At 45.6% G+C, this 15680-nt stretch overlaps 1 protein-coding gene across 1 annotated transcript in view; it reads left to right on the top strand.

Moving 5' to 3' along the window:
- The window catches only part of LOC119463446 (katanin p80 WD40 repeat-containing subunit B1-like), a 171883-nt gene that overhangs the window by 136953 nt on the left and 19250 nt on the right, over positions 1–15680 (top strand). Inside the window, 3 exon segments of the mRNA XM_049668221.1 lie at positions 147–188; positions 191–225; positions 547–621. Of these exon segments, the coding sequence (XP_049524178.1) occupies positions 147–188; positions 191–225; positions 547–621 (152 nt within the window).

Below are 15680 nucleotides of genomic sequence, written 5' to 3'. Positions count from 1 at the left end.
GGATCATTGTGTGTGTGATAACTTGGATAAACAGAGAAATATGTTAGTAGGTTACCGGTGTTGCAGTGTTTGCCTTTACGCTTTTTTTTTTTTTTTCTGGTGGTGAATTACCATTTCTTTAATATGGCATCTTTTTTCTATTACAGATGGCACTTGATACAGCAATAAATATGAAACGACCCAGTCTACACTTGTAGACGTTCTCAATATTGTAGTTTTAAGGCCGTAAGTGAATCTTATTTACGTATAGCATTACAGGGCCAATACGAAGGTTGGGGACTGGGTCATGCACCTAACTTGCTGAATTTAGCTCCCTGTGACTCCTGACACAAAATTCACTAATAGTACTGCAATTTGAAGGAGGTGGTGAAATGGCTGTGCTGCTATTAATGCACAGTAACTTGTGGCACTTTCTAGCAGTAAAGCATATCTTGCAATGGTATACATATGTAGGAGGGAGTTGATGAAAGGGATAACAATTATCTGCAAGTAATGTGCTGCTCTTTGTACATGGATTACAAATTGATGAATGTGCTTTCATTACAGGCAAATATGGACCTTAGATATGTGCCAGACAATACTGCCTGCTATTTTTGATCTACTTCAAAGTAAATATGAGTCGTAAGTACAGCTTTCTTTCTTTTTTTTTTTCATATGTGTATTCATTTCTTTTTCAAGAAGCCTGAGACTGCTGCAGATATAATATTTAACACACTTAACTACATTTTTAATCTTTGTTTTGCTTGCTTCTGAAAATATGTATCTGAGGGTATGATATAATTGTGACATGTGTAGAGTGTATAGGAGTAAAGGGTAATTGTGTCATAGTGAATTGGGGTTTCAAAGTTTGGCAATGTTGGAAGAACTGAAAGTTGTTAGTCCAGTTGCTGTTCATACTCTTCAGGGTTGGCTGAGGCAGTTTACAAAGTTGCATATCGAACTATTAGAGAAATCATGTGCTCTATACATTGAAGTGCTATGGGAACGATGGGAAATACAAATTTCGCATTGACATTGTGGTAGCTTCCTGCAGCTCTATGGATTCATTTTGCTAGGTAAGTCCAGCTTGTTCGTGGTCAGTATGTTTCCCATCCTGTCGTAGCTTACTACTTTGCATTGTTGCAATGCCGTCAAGCATAATTATGCTAGTGTAGTGATGTTATTGTCCTTATCATGTGGCACTGTCTGGGTAATGCAATGGCATTGCTATTGATCCTGCAAGCAGGTGAAAAGAGTTTAAGCAATCACTCACAACCTCGCAACGTTGTGGTGGTTTACGTGATACGTGGCTGTTTTAGTGATACATTCTAGCGCAGTGTATATAAAAAAAAAAAAAAAAGGATTGCAGTAGTGATGTATTTACTGCATTTTCCTTGTCAAAGAGGTGTTCACAAAGCTGTAGTCACATCATTGCATAAGCAATTACACAGACCACATTGTTACTGGTAGTACTTCATATCATTCCTATGCTGGATGAAGTTGTTAGCATCACATTTGCCTCTTGGTAATATTCTAAACACTCCATGGTAATCTATAATAGAGTCAAGGCAACACTGGATTTCAATCAGCCTGGCTAACAGCCTGTTATTCAATGTGTGCTTGGCAATAAGGCATATACATATTTATGTACACATACGTATTTCGTGTGTAATATACATAAAAGGAAAAATTGGGAAATCCATGTGGGTTTCTTTTGTAGCTTTGTGCTACACACGGGTGGATGTAAATTTTTCCTTTTGTGAACCTTCCTCCACCTTGCGAAATTCCGCAGAACTGAATTGCGTTATTCATTGTCCTTGTGCTTCGAGCTGTCGATTAATGCGCCCTCGCGCTACGTATCTGCTAGCCTCCTGTGGTGTTGGTCCCGGGTGCGAATCCCAAACAGGGCGAATTTTTCTTCAACTATGAAGCTTTGTTTCTGTGAAACCCTTGTGGGTTTCCTTTGGGTTTCCTCCGTGCTACATACGGGTAGATGTCAATTTTTTCCTTTCATGAACCTTCTTCACCTTGCGTAATTCCGCAGAACTGATTTGTAATATACATATTTATCCATTTATTAACATGCCTCAGAGGCTCCAGAGTTGGCGTACTATGTGAAGGAGAGGGCCAACAAGGTATAGCTAAAAGCAGGAGCAGCAGTTATACAGCATCACTATACAAAGTAATAAAAAAGAAATTTCAAAAACACAAGAGAATTCCCAGCTATAGAATTACTGCATACATAACAATACAGCTAGGCTTTGCAGTAGTTAACGAGAAAAAGAAAATGGCAAATAAGCAGAAACCACTTTTGAAAATATTTGCATTTCATTTGAAAGCTGCTGTCTTCAGTTTTTCATTTTTCAACAAAGCAATGCTTCTGGTTCTGGCAACAGTGTAGCTATAAGTTATTGTACTAGAGTATGCTAGAATATTGTCGACGGCAAGTGGTGAGCATGAGTGAGGTACATGAGAAGAAAAGATACTGTGGCGGCACTGCGATTAAAGTGGATTGTTGTATGCCACTGAGAACTGCTGGGCCATTGTGTTCATTTACACTGATCTTAGGCTTGTATTTGCAATCGATGCATTAATACAATATTGGTTTGCGTATGTCAACATTCTATCATCATCATCATCATCAGTCTATATTTATGTCCACTACAGGATGAAGGCCTCTCCCTACGATCTCCGATTACCCCTGTCTTGCGCTAGCTGATTCCAACATGCGCCTGCAAATTTCCTGACTTCATCACCCCACCTAATTTTCTTCCGTCCTCGACTGCGCTTCCCTTCTCTTGGTATCCATTCTGCAACTCTTATGGTCTAACGGTTATCCTTCCTACGCATTACGTGGCCTGCCCAGCGCCATTTATTTCTCTTAATGTCAGCTAGAATATCAGCTATCCCCGTTTGCTCTCCGATCCACACCGCTCTCTTTCGGTCTCTTAACATTAGGCCTAACATTTTATTGCAATAGCAATTATATGGACACTCCAAGCGTATTTCTGCCGTCGCCGTCAGGTTCCATAAACTCCAAGGACGATAAAATCGTTGCCGCGCACCGTATGCTGTATGTGCAAGTGAAAGCATGCGAGGGACGTGCACTTTCACGGAGACCAAATGCATGGAGGGGAGCAGACGCGAAGTCTTCGTTGTGCGAAAGGCCGTGGGGGGGGGTGGGAAAGAGGGAGGGAGGGGAGGCAACATTAAGCTGCGGCACCAAATGCATATCTTGTGACCGGGCGCAAGGGGAACTGGCGACTCGATCTCCCACGTGAAAGGAGGAAAGCGTTAAGGCAGCGTGGGAGGGAGGGGTTGTGGCTTCTACTCTGCCAGCAACTGCGTACTTTTACTTTGCGCGACTGCGGGCTGTCGCGCGCACCGTATCTTGAAAGCGATCTCCACAGGGGCTCTTGCCTTTGTATGCACTGTGCTTTCGCCGCTCAGTTTCCATTGAAGCGATAGACCGCACGAACCTTCCCTCGCTGCTGCTGCTGTGCTTGCTCACGCCATTGTTTGACAGTGGTTGTCTGCGGTCATCCAGTGTGATCTATTCATGTTTGCTTGTGCTCACTGACGCCATGCTTGTTAATTCAGTTAGTAAGCGAATGTGTCCAAGTTTATGCAGCCGATAAAACGTACTACCGGTATCCTTACTCCATATAGCTCTCTACTAATTTGCTATCGCAATTGTTGCTTGGCCTTTCGGGCGAAACTGCGACTTTTTCCGTTCCATCGCTCTTTATGCGGTTCTTAGCTTGTTCTCGAGCTTCTCTGTTAACTTCGAATTTCTGCCCCATATGTTAGCACCGGTAGAATGCAATGATTGTACACTTTTTTTTTCAACGACAATGGTAAGCTCCCAGTCAGGATTTATAGAAGTTACAGTTAAGTTATAGAAGCAATGCCAGCCGTATGCACTCCAACCCCATTTTATTCTTCTGTAAATTTCCTCCTCAAGATCTGGATCCCCTTTGAGTAATTGACATAGATAAATGTACTCCTTTACAGACTCTAGAGGCTGATTGGCGATCCTGAATTTTTGTTCCCTTGCCAGGCTGTTGAACATTATCTTTGTCTTCTGCACATTAATCTTCAACCCCACTCTTACACTTTTTCGATTAAGGTCCTCACTCATTTGTTGTAATTCGTTCCCATTGTTGCTGATAGGACAGTGTCATCTGCAAACCAAAGGTTGCCGAGATATTTGCCGTCGATCCTCGCTCCTAAGTCTTCCCAGTCTAAGAGCTTGAATACTTCTTCTAAGCATGCATTGAATAGCATTGCAGAGATTGTGTCTCCTTGCCTGGACCCCTTCTTGATAGGTAACTTTGTACTACTTTTCTTGTGGAGCACCAAGGTAGCTGTGGAATCCTTGTAGATATTTGCGAAGATATTCACTTATGCCTCCTGTACTCCTTGATTACACAGTGCCTCTGTGACTGCTGGTATCTCTACTGAATTAAAGGCCTTTTCACAATCTATGAAAGCCATGTAGAGAGGTTGATTGTACTCTGCAGATTTCTCGATTACCTGATTGATGACATGTATATGATCCATCGTAGAATATCCCTTCCTGAAGCCAGCCTGTTCTCTTGCTTGACTGAAGTCAAGTGTTGCCCTGATTCTATTGGAAATTATCTTGGTGAATATTTTATACAATACTGAAAGAAAGCTAATGGGTCTATAATTCTTCAATTCTTAAACGTCTCCCTTTTTATGGATTAGTATAATGTTGGCGTTCTTCCAGCTTTCTGGTAAACTTGAAGTCATGAGGCATTGTGTATAAATGGCCACAAGCTTTTCAAGTATGATATCTCCTCCATCCTTGATTAAATCGACTGTTATTCCATCTTCTCCAGCAGCTTTTCGCCTGGTCATGTCTTCCAAGGCCCTTCTAACTTCATCGCTAGTTATAGAAGACATTCTATACCATGCGATAAATTGCTGTGGCACTGTTGGTTATAGGATTGCGCTGTATGGTCGCCGTGTTGCACCAGCTGGTCACGTGAACTACCAGAGTGTTGGTGGCGGCCCGATAGGAATGTAAACTAATAGATAGGAGGAGGAGTTTTTACAGGTTGGCGGACAATCATTGAAACTAAAGACGTCCTGTGATTCGATGTTTTCTGCCTATTGACTATGATTGTCCTCCTATGAAATGATGGAAGGCGTCAAAGGCCAACTGCAACAAAATTTCACTTTGGCTGAATTGGTTATACTGTACAAGCAATATGTACTACTGAAGCAATCTTGGCAAAACTGCGGGGCTGGTATTTGTTTTAATTTTCTTATTAGCAACCTCAGTGCTTAAGCAGACTCGTGCAGCTGGTGATCAGCAGATATGACACAAGCTCCAGCACGTCGTCTCTTCTGATACCCAGCCAGAAAATCTCTACTTGTCAGACTAGCACATTCACATTTCAAGCTTCATGCAGTCGTTTTTATTGGCTTAACCAGAGCCTTATTGTCACCATACATAACGTTTACTTTCTACCCGAGAGTCAAAGCTTTTGTAACATTATCAGATTGGAGAAAAATTACTGAGCTGTTTAAAAGCAGGAAATCAGCCATTGGTGGTGTGATGAAATTACATTGAAATAATGCGTACAACCTTCGAAACTGAATAGGCAATACAGGAACATCAACGTATTTAGTGTACCGAGGGTTCCACTTAACTTGAGCCAGGGATTAGAAAGAAGAAAACGGTAAAATGCAGCTGGGTGAAGCCAATCACATATGCTTTGCCATCATGTGGCGTTCCTCAGAGGATTTTTATACCATATATGTTCTGCTCAATTAGTTAATCAACTGGGATGACTTATGCAAAAAAAAACTATTTAAGGGAACCCTGAATGAACCACCGCTCGGGCTTGGTGAAATAACATAGTCTGCGGGTAGCATACGCTCCTGTGAACGTCTCAGCCAAGTTTTTCTGTTATACGTGGTGGGTGGAGCTTGCAAGCGGAGTGCGAAGTCACCATTCGTTCAAATGCTCTCGTTTCAACAGAAGCCATGATCCTCACTCTTTTCTGGGTGCTTTATTTCGTAATAAAGCACATTCCTATACGCGCCTACGGTGGCTAGAAGGGGAGGTGGGAGCAACGCAGCTGTCGGAGAGTGCGGCATGTGTTGCAGTGATTCATGATGCCAAGTGGCGCGCGCGTCGACGCTTAGATGCCTCCGCTGTAGTTTGGCTGCTGCCGGAGCTAGCGAGAGCACTCGGTTTGCATGGTTCTGTTTGGTTCTTTTAGCTCCACGGCTCGTTTCTCTTCGCATTCACGCTGTGCAGTTCGGCCTCCTTGTGGTGACAATATTTTTACACGTTGCCATGCCGTAAGAAGCCATGGCAAGTCAAATGAAACGACAGACGCACTGTTTAGCGCCGGGCTGCACAACAGGCTATGTTTCTGCTAGAAATGCAGAAAAAAAACAAAAAACATCCCTTTTCTCGGTGCCTGATGACAATGAGGCACTTAAAGCGTGGCAGCGGCCCATGCCCCGTGCATACAAGGCCTTAGACAGGACTTCGAAGATCTGCGAGCTGCACTTCGAACCCCAGTTGAATCATATACAGGGTGTCCCAACTATCATGCAACAAGATTTAAAAATATCCTAATGCCTTGTAGCTGGACAGAACCAAGGCAATGTTGTTTGCCGTCGCTTGTAGATACTCCAATTATTTTTTGAATTCCGCTTAATTACATAATTAGTCTTAATTTATGAATCAACTTCTCAAATATTATAATTAGATGAGAAGTGTCAATGTGAAAATTGTAGAGCAACTTAAAAGACTACCGATACAACTTTCTTTTGCTCAATACGTGCTACATAAAAGTGTTTTTCCGAGCGTGAAAGAAGCCAGAGAATACACGCAAAGTGCCTCGAGCGGCCAGCCGCGCGGCAATTTTGCGTCTATTCGTGGGCTTCTTTCATGCTCGGAAAAACACTTTTATGTAGCACGTATTGAGCAACAGAAGGCTGTATCGTAGTTTTTCAAGTTGCTCTACAATTTTCACATTGACACTTTTCATCTAATTATAATATTTGAGAAGTTGATTAATTATTTGAGACTAATTATGTAATTAGGTGGAATGTAAAAATAGTCTGAGTATCTACAAGCGACGGCAAATAAGATTGCCTTGGTTCTGTCCAGCTGCGGGGCATTTGCATATTTTAAATCGTGTTGCATGATAGTTGGGACACCCTGTATATTGAATCACATAATGAAGTGCTGTCTGTCGTCCTTTTGAGTACTCTTCATAGGCACCACCATTCTAGTTCTTCACATTGGCGGCTAAAATAAGTTTTTTTTTTTTAGTTAACTCCTATGTGGAACGATTTCTAAAGCATATTGGCATTAACCAATTTGACGAGCAGGATGCAGTGCGTCGCAGTACTATGACCTAAGGAGCTCTTCATTGTGCAGCTTTTTTTTACCCACACCACTAGCATAATATTCTTCGCATTAGCTGAAATCATTTTTTTCTCACTCCCGACGATTCGGGAAAGCACGTAGAACGCGTGCGACCGAAACGAGCGAAAAATACTTGTGCCGGCCGTGACGTGCCCGAATCTAATGCATTTTTAACACTTAACCACTCATCAGAGGATAGCTGTTAGTCATTTATTGTCTCCTCTACTAACAAGGTACGATATGCATTAGCTTCACGGTAGTTATGTCAAATATGCGACCGCTAATTGCGAACAAAAACGTCCGCTTCGAAACCCGCAGCACCAACCGCCGTGCCGTCCGCGCCCGGGGAGCGATCTTGCTGGCGACTGCAGCGCCGCCGCTGCAGCCGCAAGCACGGAAGTTTTCTTTTATTATTACTGCAGTTATGCATACTACTCGAGCTGCAAATGTCATTGCTAGCTTATGAGCGAATTAATTAAAGCAATATGACTTCAGTAGGGCTAAGCTTTCGTCAGATTACCTCCGCTGAGGAGACGGCGCCAAGGCACGAAGTGCGTGAAGCTTCGCGCTTACAGTAAGAAGTCGTCTTAGGAGATCTTGCGTGGAACGGCGACGTCTGCGTCAATTTACTGGCGTGTTAATACGAACAGCCCCTGTGAGATGCATACATCACGTCCCGAGTGCACGCTCCGGGCACTTCGTACTCCCGCCAGTTCTCTTATCACAGGCACGCGCCTTTGCGGCACTGACAGCAATTCCAGGTGTTCTGCGCGTTTCTTTTTTTATATTTTGGAGTAAAATTTAAATTCAATCGCGATCTCATTATGAGGCACGCCGTAGTGGAGACTCCGGGTTAATTTAGACCACCTGGGGTTCCTTAACGTGCACTCAATGAACGGTACAAGGGTGCTTTTGCATTTCGCCCCCATCGAAATGCGGCCGCCACGGCCGGTATTCGATCCCGCAAACCGCGGGCTTAGCAGCGCAGCACCAAAGCCCCTACGCCACCACGGCGGCGTAATGTTTTGTCCCTGGAGTGGCAAACCTCTCCTCTTTTCTTACGGGTTTCTCTTGTTCCTCAAACACACGACGAAGCTATCGTTTCATTTGATACTGAAGCATATAAAATGCAAAATTGAAGGGAAAAAACATTTTTTACAGGACCAACTGTTTATTTAAATCCGTTGGTTCAAGACATGTGCACCAGGTATAATCACAACACAATTTGTTCAAAGCTGGTGTGCGTAAACACAAAAGTTTAAAGGAACGGAGTAAGGTTCCCTGAAAATCAAGCAAGCACGCTCATGTGCAGCGGCTTAGCTTAGGTAGTTATCAGTTTCCGGGTTCTGGCACCCGGCGCGGTTAAAAGCCCTTACAATGAAGTGCAGACGGGTAGTCGCAAACCGCCGACGTTTCCGAGTGTTGCTTAATTGTCTTTGCGGTGCAAATTCCTATTCGACTGATTTCGTTGAGCTTCGTCTTTCGGGACTTTAAACAACGACAACGTCCGCTCATTTAGCTCACGAAATCTGGGGTACCGGCTCTTGCAACCTCATCTCATCTCCCAATTGTTGGCTCATACCCACTACGGGGGATTGGCCAAGAATCAGGTGATTTCAACTGCAACTACAGTGTACTGTACTTGCAACACTCCGCCGCCGCCGTTGAACGTTGGTTGCTCTCACCTCCCTATTGGTCGCTGCGGTCGGCTACACCGCGGCCGCCACGAGGTGCCGCCACGAGTCCACTGGCTAAGCGCACTGCGGTTCGCTGAGGACAACCCGCTGACGACAACCGCGTTTGGATTACGTTTAGCGCGTTGTAGGCACCAAAATTGGAAGTCGTGGCGTCCACGTTAACATCCAAATTGAAATTTAAACTGCGCGCCACGGTAACATTTCGTAGGCGGCGCGTTGTAGCCTTCGCAGTGCAAGCAAGGCATTGAAGCAGGAACGGGAGCACAGCGAAGGCAGCCAATAGACAGCTTTAGTTTAACGTTAGCGTAATAGCAGGGTTAAGGGAAATAGCGTTACCGGAACGTTCCGCAAACGAACTTTGCAGAAAGAGAGTTTTAGTATAGCGTGATAGCGTAGTTTACGTGCGGGACGCTATTCCATTACGCTTTGAATGTCGCATACATAGGACACGTAAGTCTATGTGTGTGTGCGTCCGGAAAGTGCGAGATGCAGCGCAATAGAAGTCAGGAGCGCGTTGTATTTTTACTTCCCATGTCCGCCGATTTGCAGCGCAACAGACACGCAGTACAAGCTGTCTACCATAGCCTCCGAAATGTTCTCATCTCAGAGGCCATATGCCGTCGTCGCACCTATCTCCCAACTTTACCGACAGGTGGCGCTCGGATCTCAGAAAATTTCTCTCGTTAGGCTTAGGCGCGTTCGAAACGAGAAGCGATCTCGAAAATTCCTCAAGATTAGCCATAACACTCTCTCGGCGAAGCGGCATGAGACTAGGCAAAAGCCGTTTACGCGGTCATTTGCCACGAACGAAGTGAATTCTACAAAAACAACACCAAATTCAGTTCGAAGCGGGCGACCGGGACCGCCGCCATTTTTTACGTAAACTACGTAAATCAAGCCAACGCCTCCTATGTCTTTATAGGAGGCGTTGATCAAGCTAACACGGTAACGTTAACTCTGAGAAATAGCGTGCGCGCGGTAAACGGTATGGGTCGTTAGCGTTCTGCGCATGCGCATTTCGATCCCGCTATTCCGGTACGCCCGCTATTCCGGTAACCACGCTAAACTCTGCTGCTGCTGAACGTATTCAAGTACTTTTTTTTTTTTGCGCAAAGTAATTCTGAAATAGCATATTTAAACTTCTAATGCCTTTCTCCACTTCGATAAAAAGTGGTTCAGTGCCCCTTTAAGGCCCTGTAAGGGCCGGCCTAGTGCGTTTCTTTACGTTGTAGAGGGGGTTCAGAAACAACGGGTCCAGTGTTTTGTGGTAACGTACGTGCCTCATGCCAACGCTACCTCCTGAGTGGTGCTTTTTTACCGGCATTTAAAGATGGTGATAAGAGCGGCCGCGGCGCCGCTCTCAGCGTCGGCTTGACAGCACCTTTCATGGCGGCGCGCGGACAGGACGCGCTGCCCTCCATGGCCTCCCAGATCGGGCGGTGCGCACCGCCCCAATCTCTGAGGCTATGCGCCACCTCTGATAAGCGATAGCCAGGCTACCGCACGCTTCGTTCGCTAAATAAAGAGCGCATGAGCCCGGTTACATTTCTTTTTCTCTCTCACTTTTCTTTCCTTTTTCTAATTTCAGATTTTGCGGGGTTTTCCCCTCTAAAACGTAACGTATTGCAATCGGCCCTTAAGTGGTCGGAAAACAATGTCGTTGGTTACATCCAGCTGCGTTTTACGGTGTTTTTTTTTTTTTTTTTTTGTTACTCCTTACTTAAGTTGCAGAAAATCTACCGGTAGATTTTCTGTAACGAAATAATTACCGTATTTCTGTAACGAAAGATGGTAAGAGTCTTGCTATTGCAGAAGCGTAATTTACTAATATTGCTCAACTTAGTATTCTTTTTTAGTGTCCCTGTAACACCCGGGCGTAAACGTATCAGAAACGTTTAAAAATAGCTTACATATTTTAGAAAATTTCTTTGAGGCAGTTTATGAAAAAGAGGCGAATAGAGGAAAATAAAGACTATGTAGGCAGTAGTGATATCAGAGAGTTTTAGCTTGTCTGTAGACATCACACCATTCAGGGAATTAGGCACTATAACGGAATGCTGGTTTACCGGGGACATAAACGGGAGCAGCCTTATTCAGGGGGCTTAGAGCAACCTAGAGTTACTGTATATGGTAGCATATACAGTAACTCTTAGAGCAGCCTGGTTGATGGCGCCATCTTGTGACGCGTAATTAAACCAGAGAGGACAGAGTTGTTGCGGTAACTGACAATATGCGATACTTATGTGCTGGTGTAAAGCGTCCGCAGCGATTCCGTCGACAGCATACGCGACTCATGCCAGGTTATGATGATGATGACGACGTCGTTGCCACTGTGATCGTAATCATGTTGGTGTGATTCCTTCTGCTGCGGCGTCGCCGCGTTCAAAATACTCCCTAGGGAGAATGAGGTACTGAGTGTCGCCTTCGCGTCCTTTGTATTCAGGGTCCGTCTTGACGTACAGTATCTGATAAGGCGCACTGTCTCCAAAATCCTTTCCATCCGGACATCTCGGTTTTTGACTCATCATCGTAAGAACAATCGCAAACCATGATAACCAAAACAAATTCCAACGGTGATTGCCAATACTCTAAACGTCTCTCGCTTATCTCCACTGCTGAACGGGTAATGCTTCCATCTGCTTTGAATTGCGGCGCTTCCGGAAGGTGAATGTTCCTTACGGGTCTTGACGGGTGAATATCTTGGCATTGCATTACGATATGCTGAGTAGTTTCGATATATTATTTCCCAAAGTGTGGGACGAAATGCATGTTGCGCTGCTAAGCACGAGGTCGCGGGATCGAATCCCGGCCGCGGCGGCCGCATTTCGATGGAGGCGAAATGCAAAAACGCCCGTGTGCTTGCGTTGTAGTGCACGTTAAAGAACCCCAGGGGGTCAAAATTAATACGGAGCCCTCCACTACGGCGTGCCTGACTGGTTTTGGCACGTAAAACCCCAGAAAAAAGGGACGAAATACATGGGCGTTCCAGTTTTGTGCTTCAATGCATAAAAGAGCGTTTTGTTAAAAAAGTAAGTGGAACAACAGTGCACTTTGCGGAGAATTTGATGACGCATATCTCCAAACTGATGTCATTCTGGAAATCATTCCAAGTGGATGCGCCTCGCAGTCTCACCGGCTAGAATACGTAAATTGTCTTATGCCGTAAAGTAATTAAGAAGTTAATTGGAGATTTTTGTTAATAGTTGAATGCGTTGAGATTTCTCGTGCAAGTAGTGTCCGCCTCTTAGAATAATCCAGCTCCGGGACTAGAACTATGTTATCTGCAACAGGCGATCTTTAAAATTTCGTAAAACTTAAAAATGACCGCCCCGTATATAATGTCTGATTAGCTCAAGCACACTATAGTCGGGTACAACTTTAAAAGGCAGCGACATTTGCCCCTCAAAGGCAGATGCACACGAGCCTCCACCAATGGGCGCGCACTCTAGACTGACGTCATAAGCCGGACGGCCGCTGACCCCGCCGACGGAGAACATGGCAGCTTGCGCTTCGAACTGGGCCGAGTCGCGTCAGCGGGACTATTTTAGTCACGGAGGCAATCGCCTGCCGCGCTTCGGTCATTGCAAACCACCTCAAGTTGTACCCGACCATAGGTGACTATTTGTCTTCTTTTTCTTTTTTTATGGGGGTTTTACATGCCAAAACCAGTTCTGATTATGAGGCACGACATAGTGGAGGGCTCCGGATTGATTTTGACTACCTGGGGTTTTTTAACGTGCACTACAACGCAAGCACACGGGCGTTTTTGCATTTCGCCTCCATTGAAATGCGGCCGCCGCGGCCGGGATTCGATCCCGCGACCTCGTGCTCAGCAGCGCAACGCCTTAGCTAACTGAGCCACCGCGCGGGTGACTATTTGTCGCCGCCCCATTTCGAAGAGGATGTCAATATATAGGTATCATCATCTACCGTCCACATTTACTGTTAGGGTGGCTGCCCTAGCCCGGTATTTACCTGAACAGTGGACAAGCTATATCTCCATTATATAATGCAGTTTAATATTCAAGTACTTCTGCCCACAGCGGTTTCTTGAATGCAGAAACCGCGTAAAAGGTGAAATACATCGCGGTAAGCGTATGGCTTCTAGTTAACAAGCTGATCTCGCAGGCATCAGACGCTTGAATAGATTTCGCCAATCGTTTTCAGGTTGCGTTCTTAAGTCATCCTAGCATTCGAGCTTTTTGAGGTCTCGCATTTCACAAACTCGTGCTCGCTGACGTATATGTCCACGCGTGCCCATTTAGCGGAACGACTTGTACGCTAACAGGAAGTCTCTCTCACTTTTATCCTTTTATTTAGTTATTTTTACGCGCACGTCGCACTGTTTGGCCAGCGGCGGATAAAGTTGTCGGCAGTGAACTCAGCTCTCGACGCGTACTTAATGCTGGGCGTACCCCTTCCGTAAATGAATGATTCACCGTGAACGCTTGCAGTCGGGTGTGGTAATTGAGTGTGCCCCGTTTGAAAAGTGATCTGATTGCCAGTGTGAAACGAATGTGCACACGCAGCTGGTAAGTCGTGTCGGGTCACGTGGGAGGAAGACTGAAGGTCGAGTAAGGCATTAGTGCGTACCCGAGCTCCTAATTTAGCTTGCTAATCGTGGGATCACGTGGAGCGATATTTGGACGGAAATAGAACGCACACGTTGCTGGTACAGAGTTGTCGTCTGTCGAATGCCGACAGCTAGCGCAACTCGATTTTGTTTGTTTGTTTGTTTGTTTGTTGCGCGCAGTACTGTAGGTCTAGCAATTTGAACTGCCGCGAATATGTTTGAGAGTCGAGGAAAACAGCGAATAGTAAAAACCAGTCAAAAGACGAAGCACAGAGAAGAGACGTGGCACACACGTCTCTTCGTATTTTGACTGGTTTTTACTATTCAGTATGTACCAACTGACCCAGACTGCTACTCTACCGAAAACAGCGAGGACGGTGTAATCTCACGCCGCGGTGCGCACGTGTCTGCACGAGCCTATATATAGCAGCTCGCAAGAAGGACTTGTCGCGATGCTTTTAAGCACGAAATAGGTACATGTGTAGCGTCAGTCAGGTGTCGGCAAACCTTGCGCTCAATTGCCCCTCTCTGGTTCTGCGCTGGCCGTCCAGCGATCATAGAGAAATAAAGCAAGGAAAGCTGCACTACTTGTATGGGGCAAAGAGTCATACTTGCAACCTCCTTGTGCCGGGGCAGACGTTCTCCCGAGTGCTGTGCACCGAACCCGTTGGCACCAGAATCTGCACTTAGTATAGCCACAGCTGATGGGGGAGGACGCTGTGCATACTATATCAGCGGACGATGATTTAACAAAGTGGGTGAATGTGACAACAATACAATAGATCAATTCAGTGATTTCAGCAGCGTTCCCAAGAAGAAAGAAACATATTGGTGACGACGACCAGAGGACTGGAAAGTACACCCGGCATGAATATAAGGGCAGTCCAGAGATCTGTCGCTCTGGCACGGCTGGGGATGAGCCGGACAGCGGGTCGGGAGGAGAGTGAGCGTGAGAAGTGCGGCAAGTTGTTAGAGTCACTGTTTATCCGTCATCGCTGTTACGTCAGAATGTGTGTGCCCAGAATCGCGAACGTAATATGCATTGACGCGACGCAACAGAACAGAAGCGGGTCTTCTTCGAGCCCCCGATTGCCGGTTATTATTCAGCGTGTGCAAAAGTCGTCCCAGGAACTGCAGGAAAAAGCTTGTGAGGCGCGTACAGCTGCGGCGTCGACTGTGTCATCCACGCGAAACTCTTGCGTCCATACCTAAGGAAGCAGGACACACGTGGTTCGAGGACTGTAATGAAGCATTTCGTGTAGTTTTTTCGTGGTACATATGATTCTGTTTTTAAGCGTAATATGTAGTTTTTCCATATGGAACGAGCGAAGTGTTCCCTTTTCTGAAGTTCCCCACGTCGCTGAACGGGCGACTTTACCTGCTGCTTGGCCTTGCGATGAAGCCGTTGTATCCTCAGTCCTCCAAATCATCAGTACCCACGGGACCGGTAGCGCGGTGTCTGCTGGTATGCTGCAGTCATGCGGGCAGCGGCAGCACATCTGCTGGATCGGGACTTGCAGTATCATCGCGGCCCCGTGGTGTTTAGGTATCAGGAAAAGCGCCCAGGCTTTTTCCATGCATCTCGCTCGTTATCGAAACTGTCGATTAAGAGTATTCTCACGGCCACGTGGCAATAAGGGCTGAGGGTATAAGCGTGGTACAGTACAAGAAGCCATATTGCACGCTTCCGCGTCCAAGCGATGTATTTTTACTGCGCGCATTCAGTCTCGCATGGACGGTGTCGACCATTTTATGTTCCGGTTCAGCGTTTGTGCTTGGCATACTGGCCAATATCGTGCCACAAGAGGCATTGCGGGAGCTTCTATGGAATACACGTGATATATCAGATTCGTCTGGGCGACATGTACGCGCGAATTCTTATCGCATTTCTGCCTCACCTGTAAGCAGTGAGAAACGTAACACGAGTTATTTGCTTGGGAAGTGTCAGAGTTCAGGAATGCATTATTATATAATGAAGGCATGCGATAGAAACTCCGACTGGGAGTGATTT

This window comes from Dermacentor silvarum, chromosome 1, assembly GCF_013339745.2.
Source record: "Dermacentor silvarum isolate Dsil-2018 chromosome 1, BIME_Dsil_1.4, whole genome shotgun sequence".
Lineage (NCBI taxonomy): Eukaryota > Metazoa > Arthropoda > Arachnida > Ixodida > Ixodidae > Dermacentor > Dermacentor silvarum.
The sequence above is the reverse complement of the archived record's forward strand: the minus strand, read 5'-3'. Positions and strand labels throughout refer to the sequence as shown.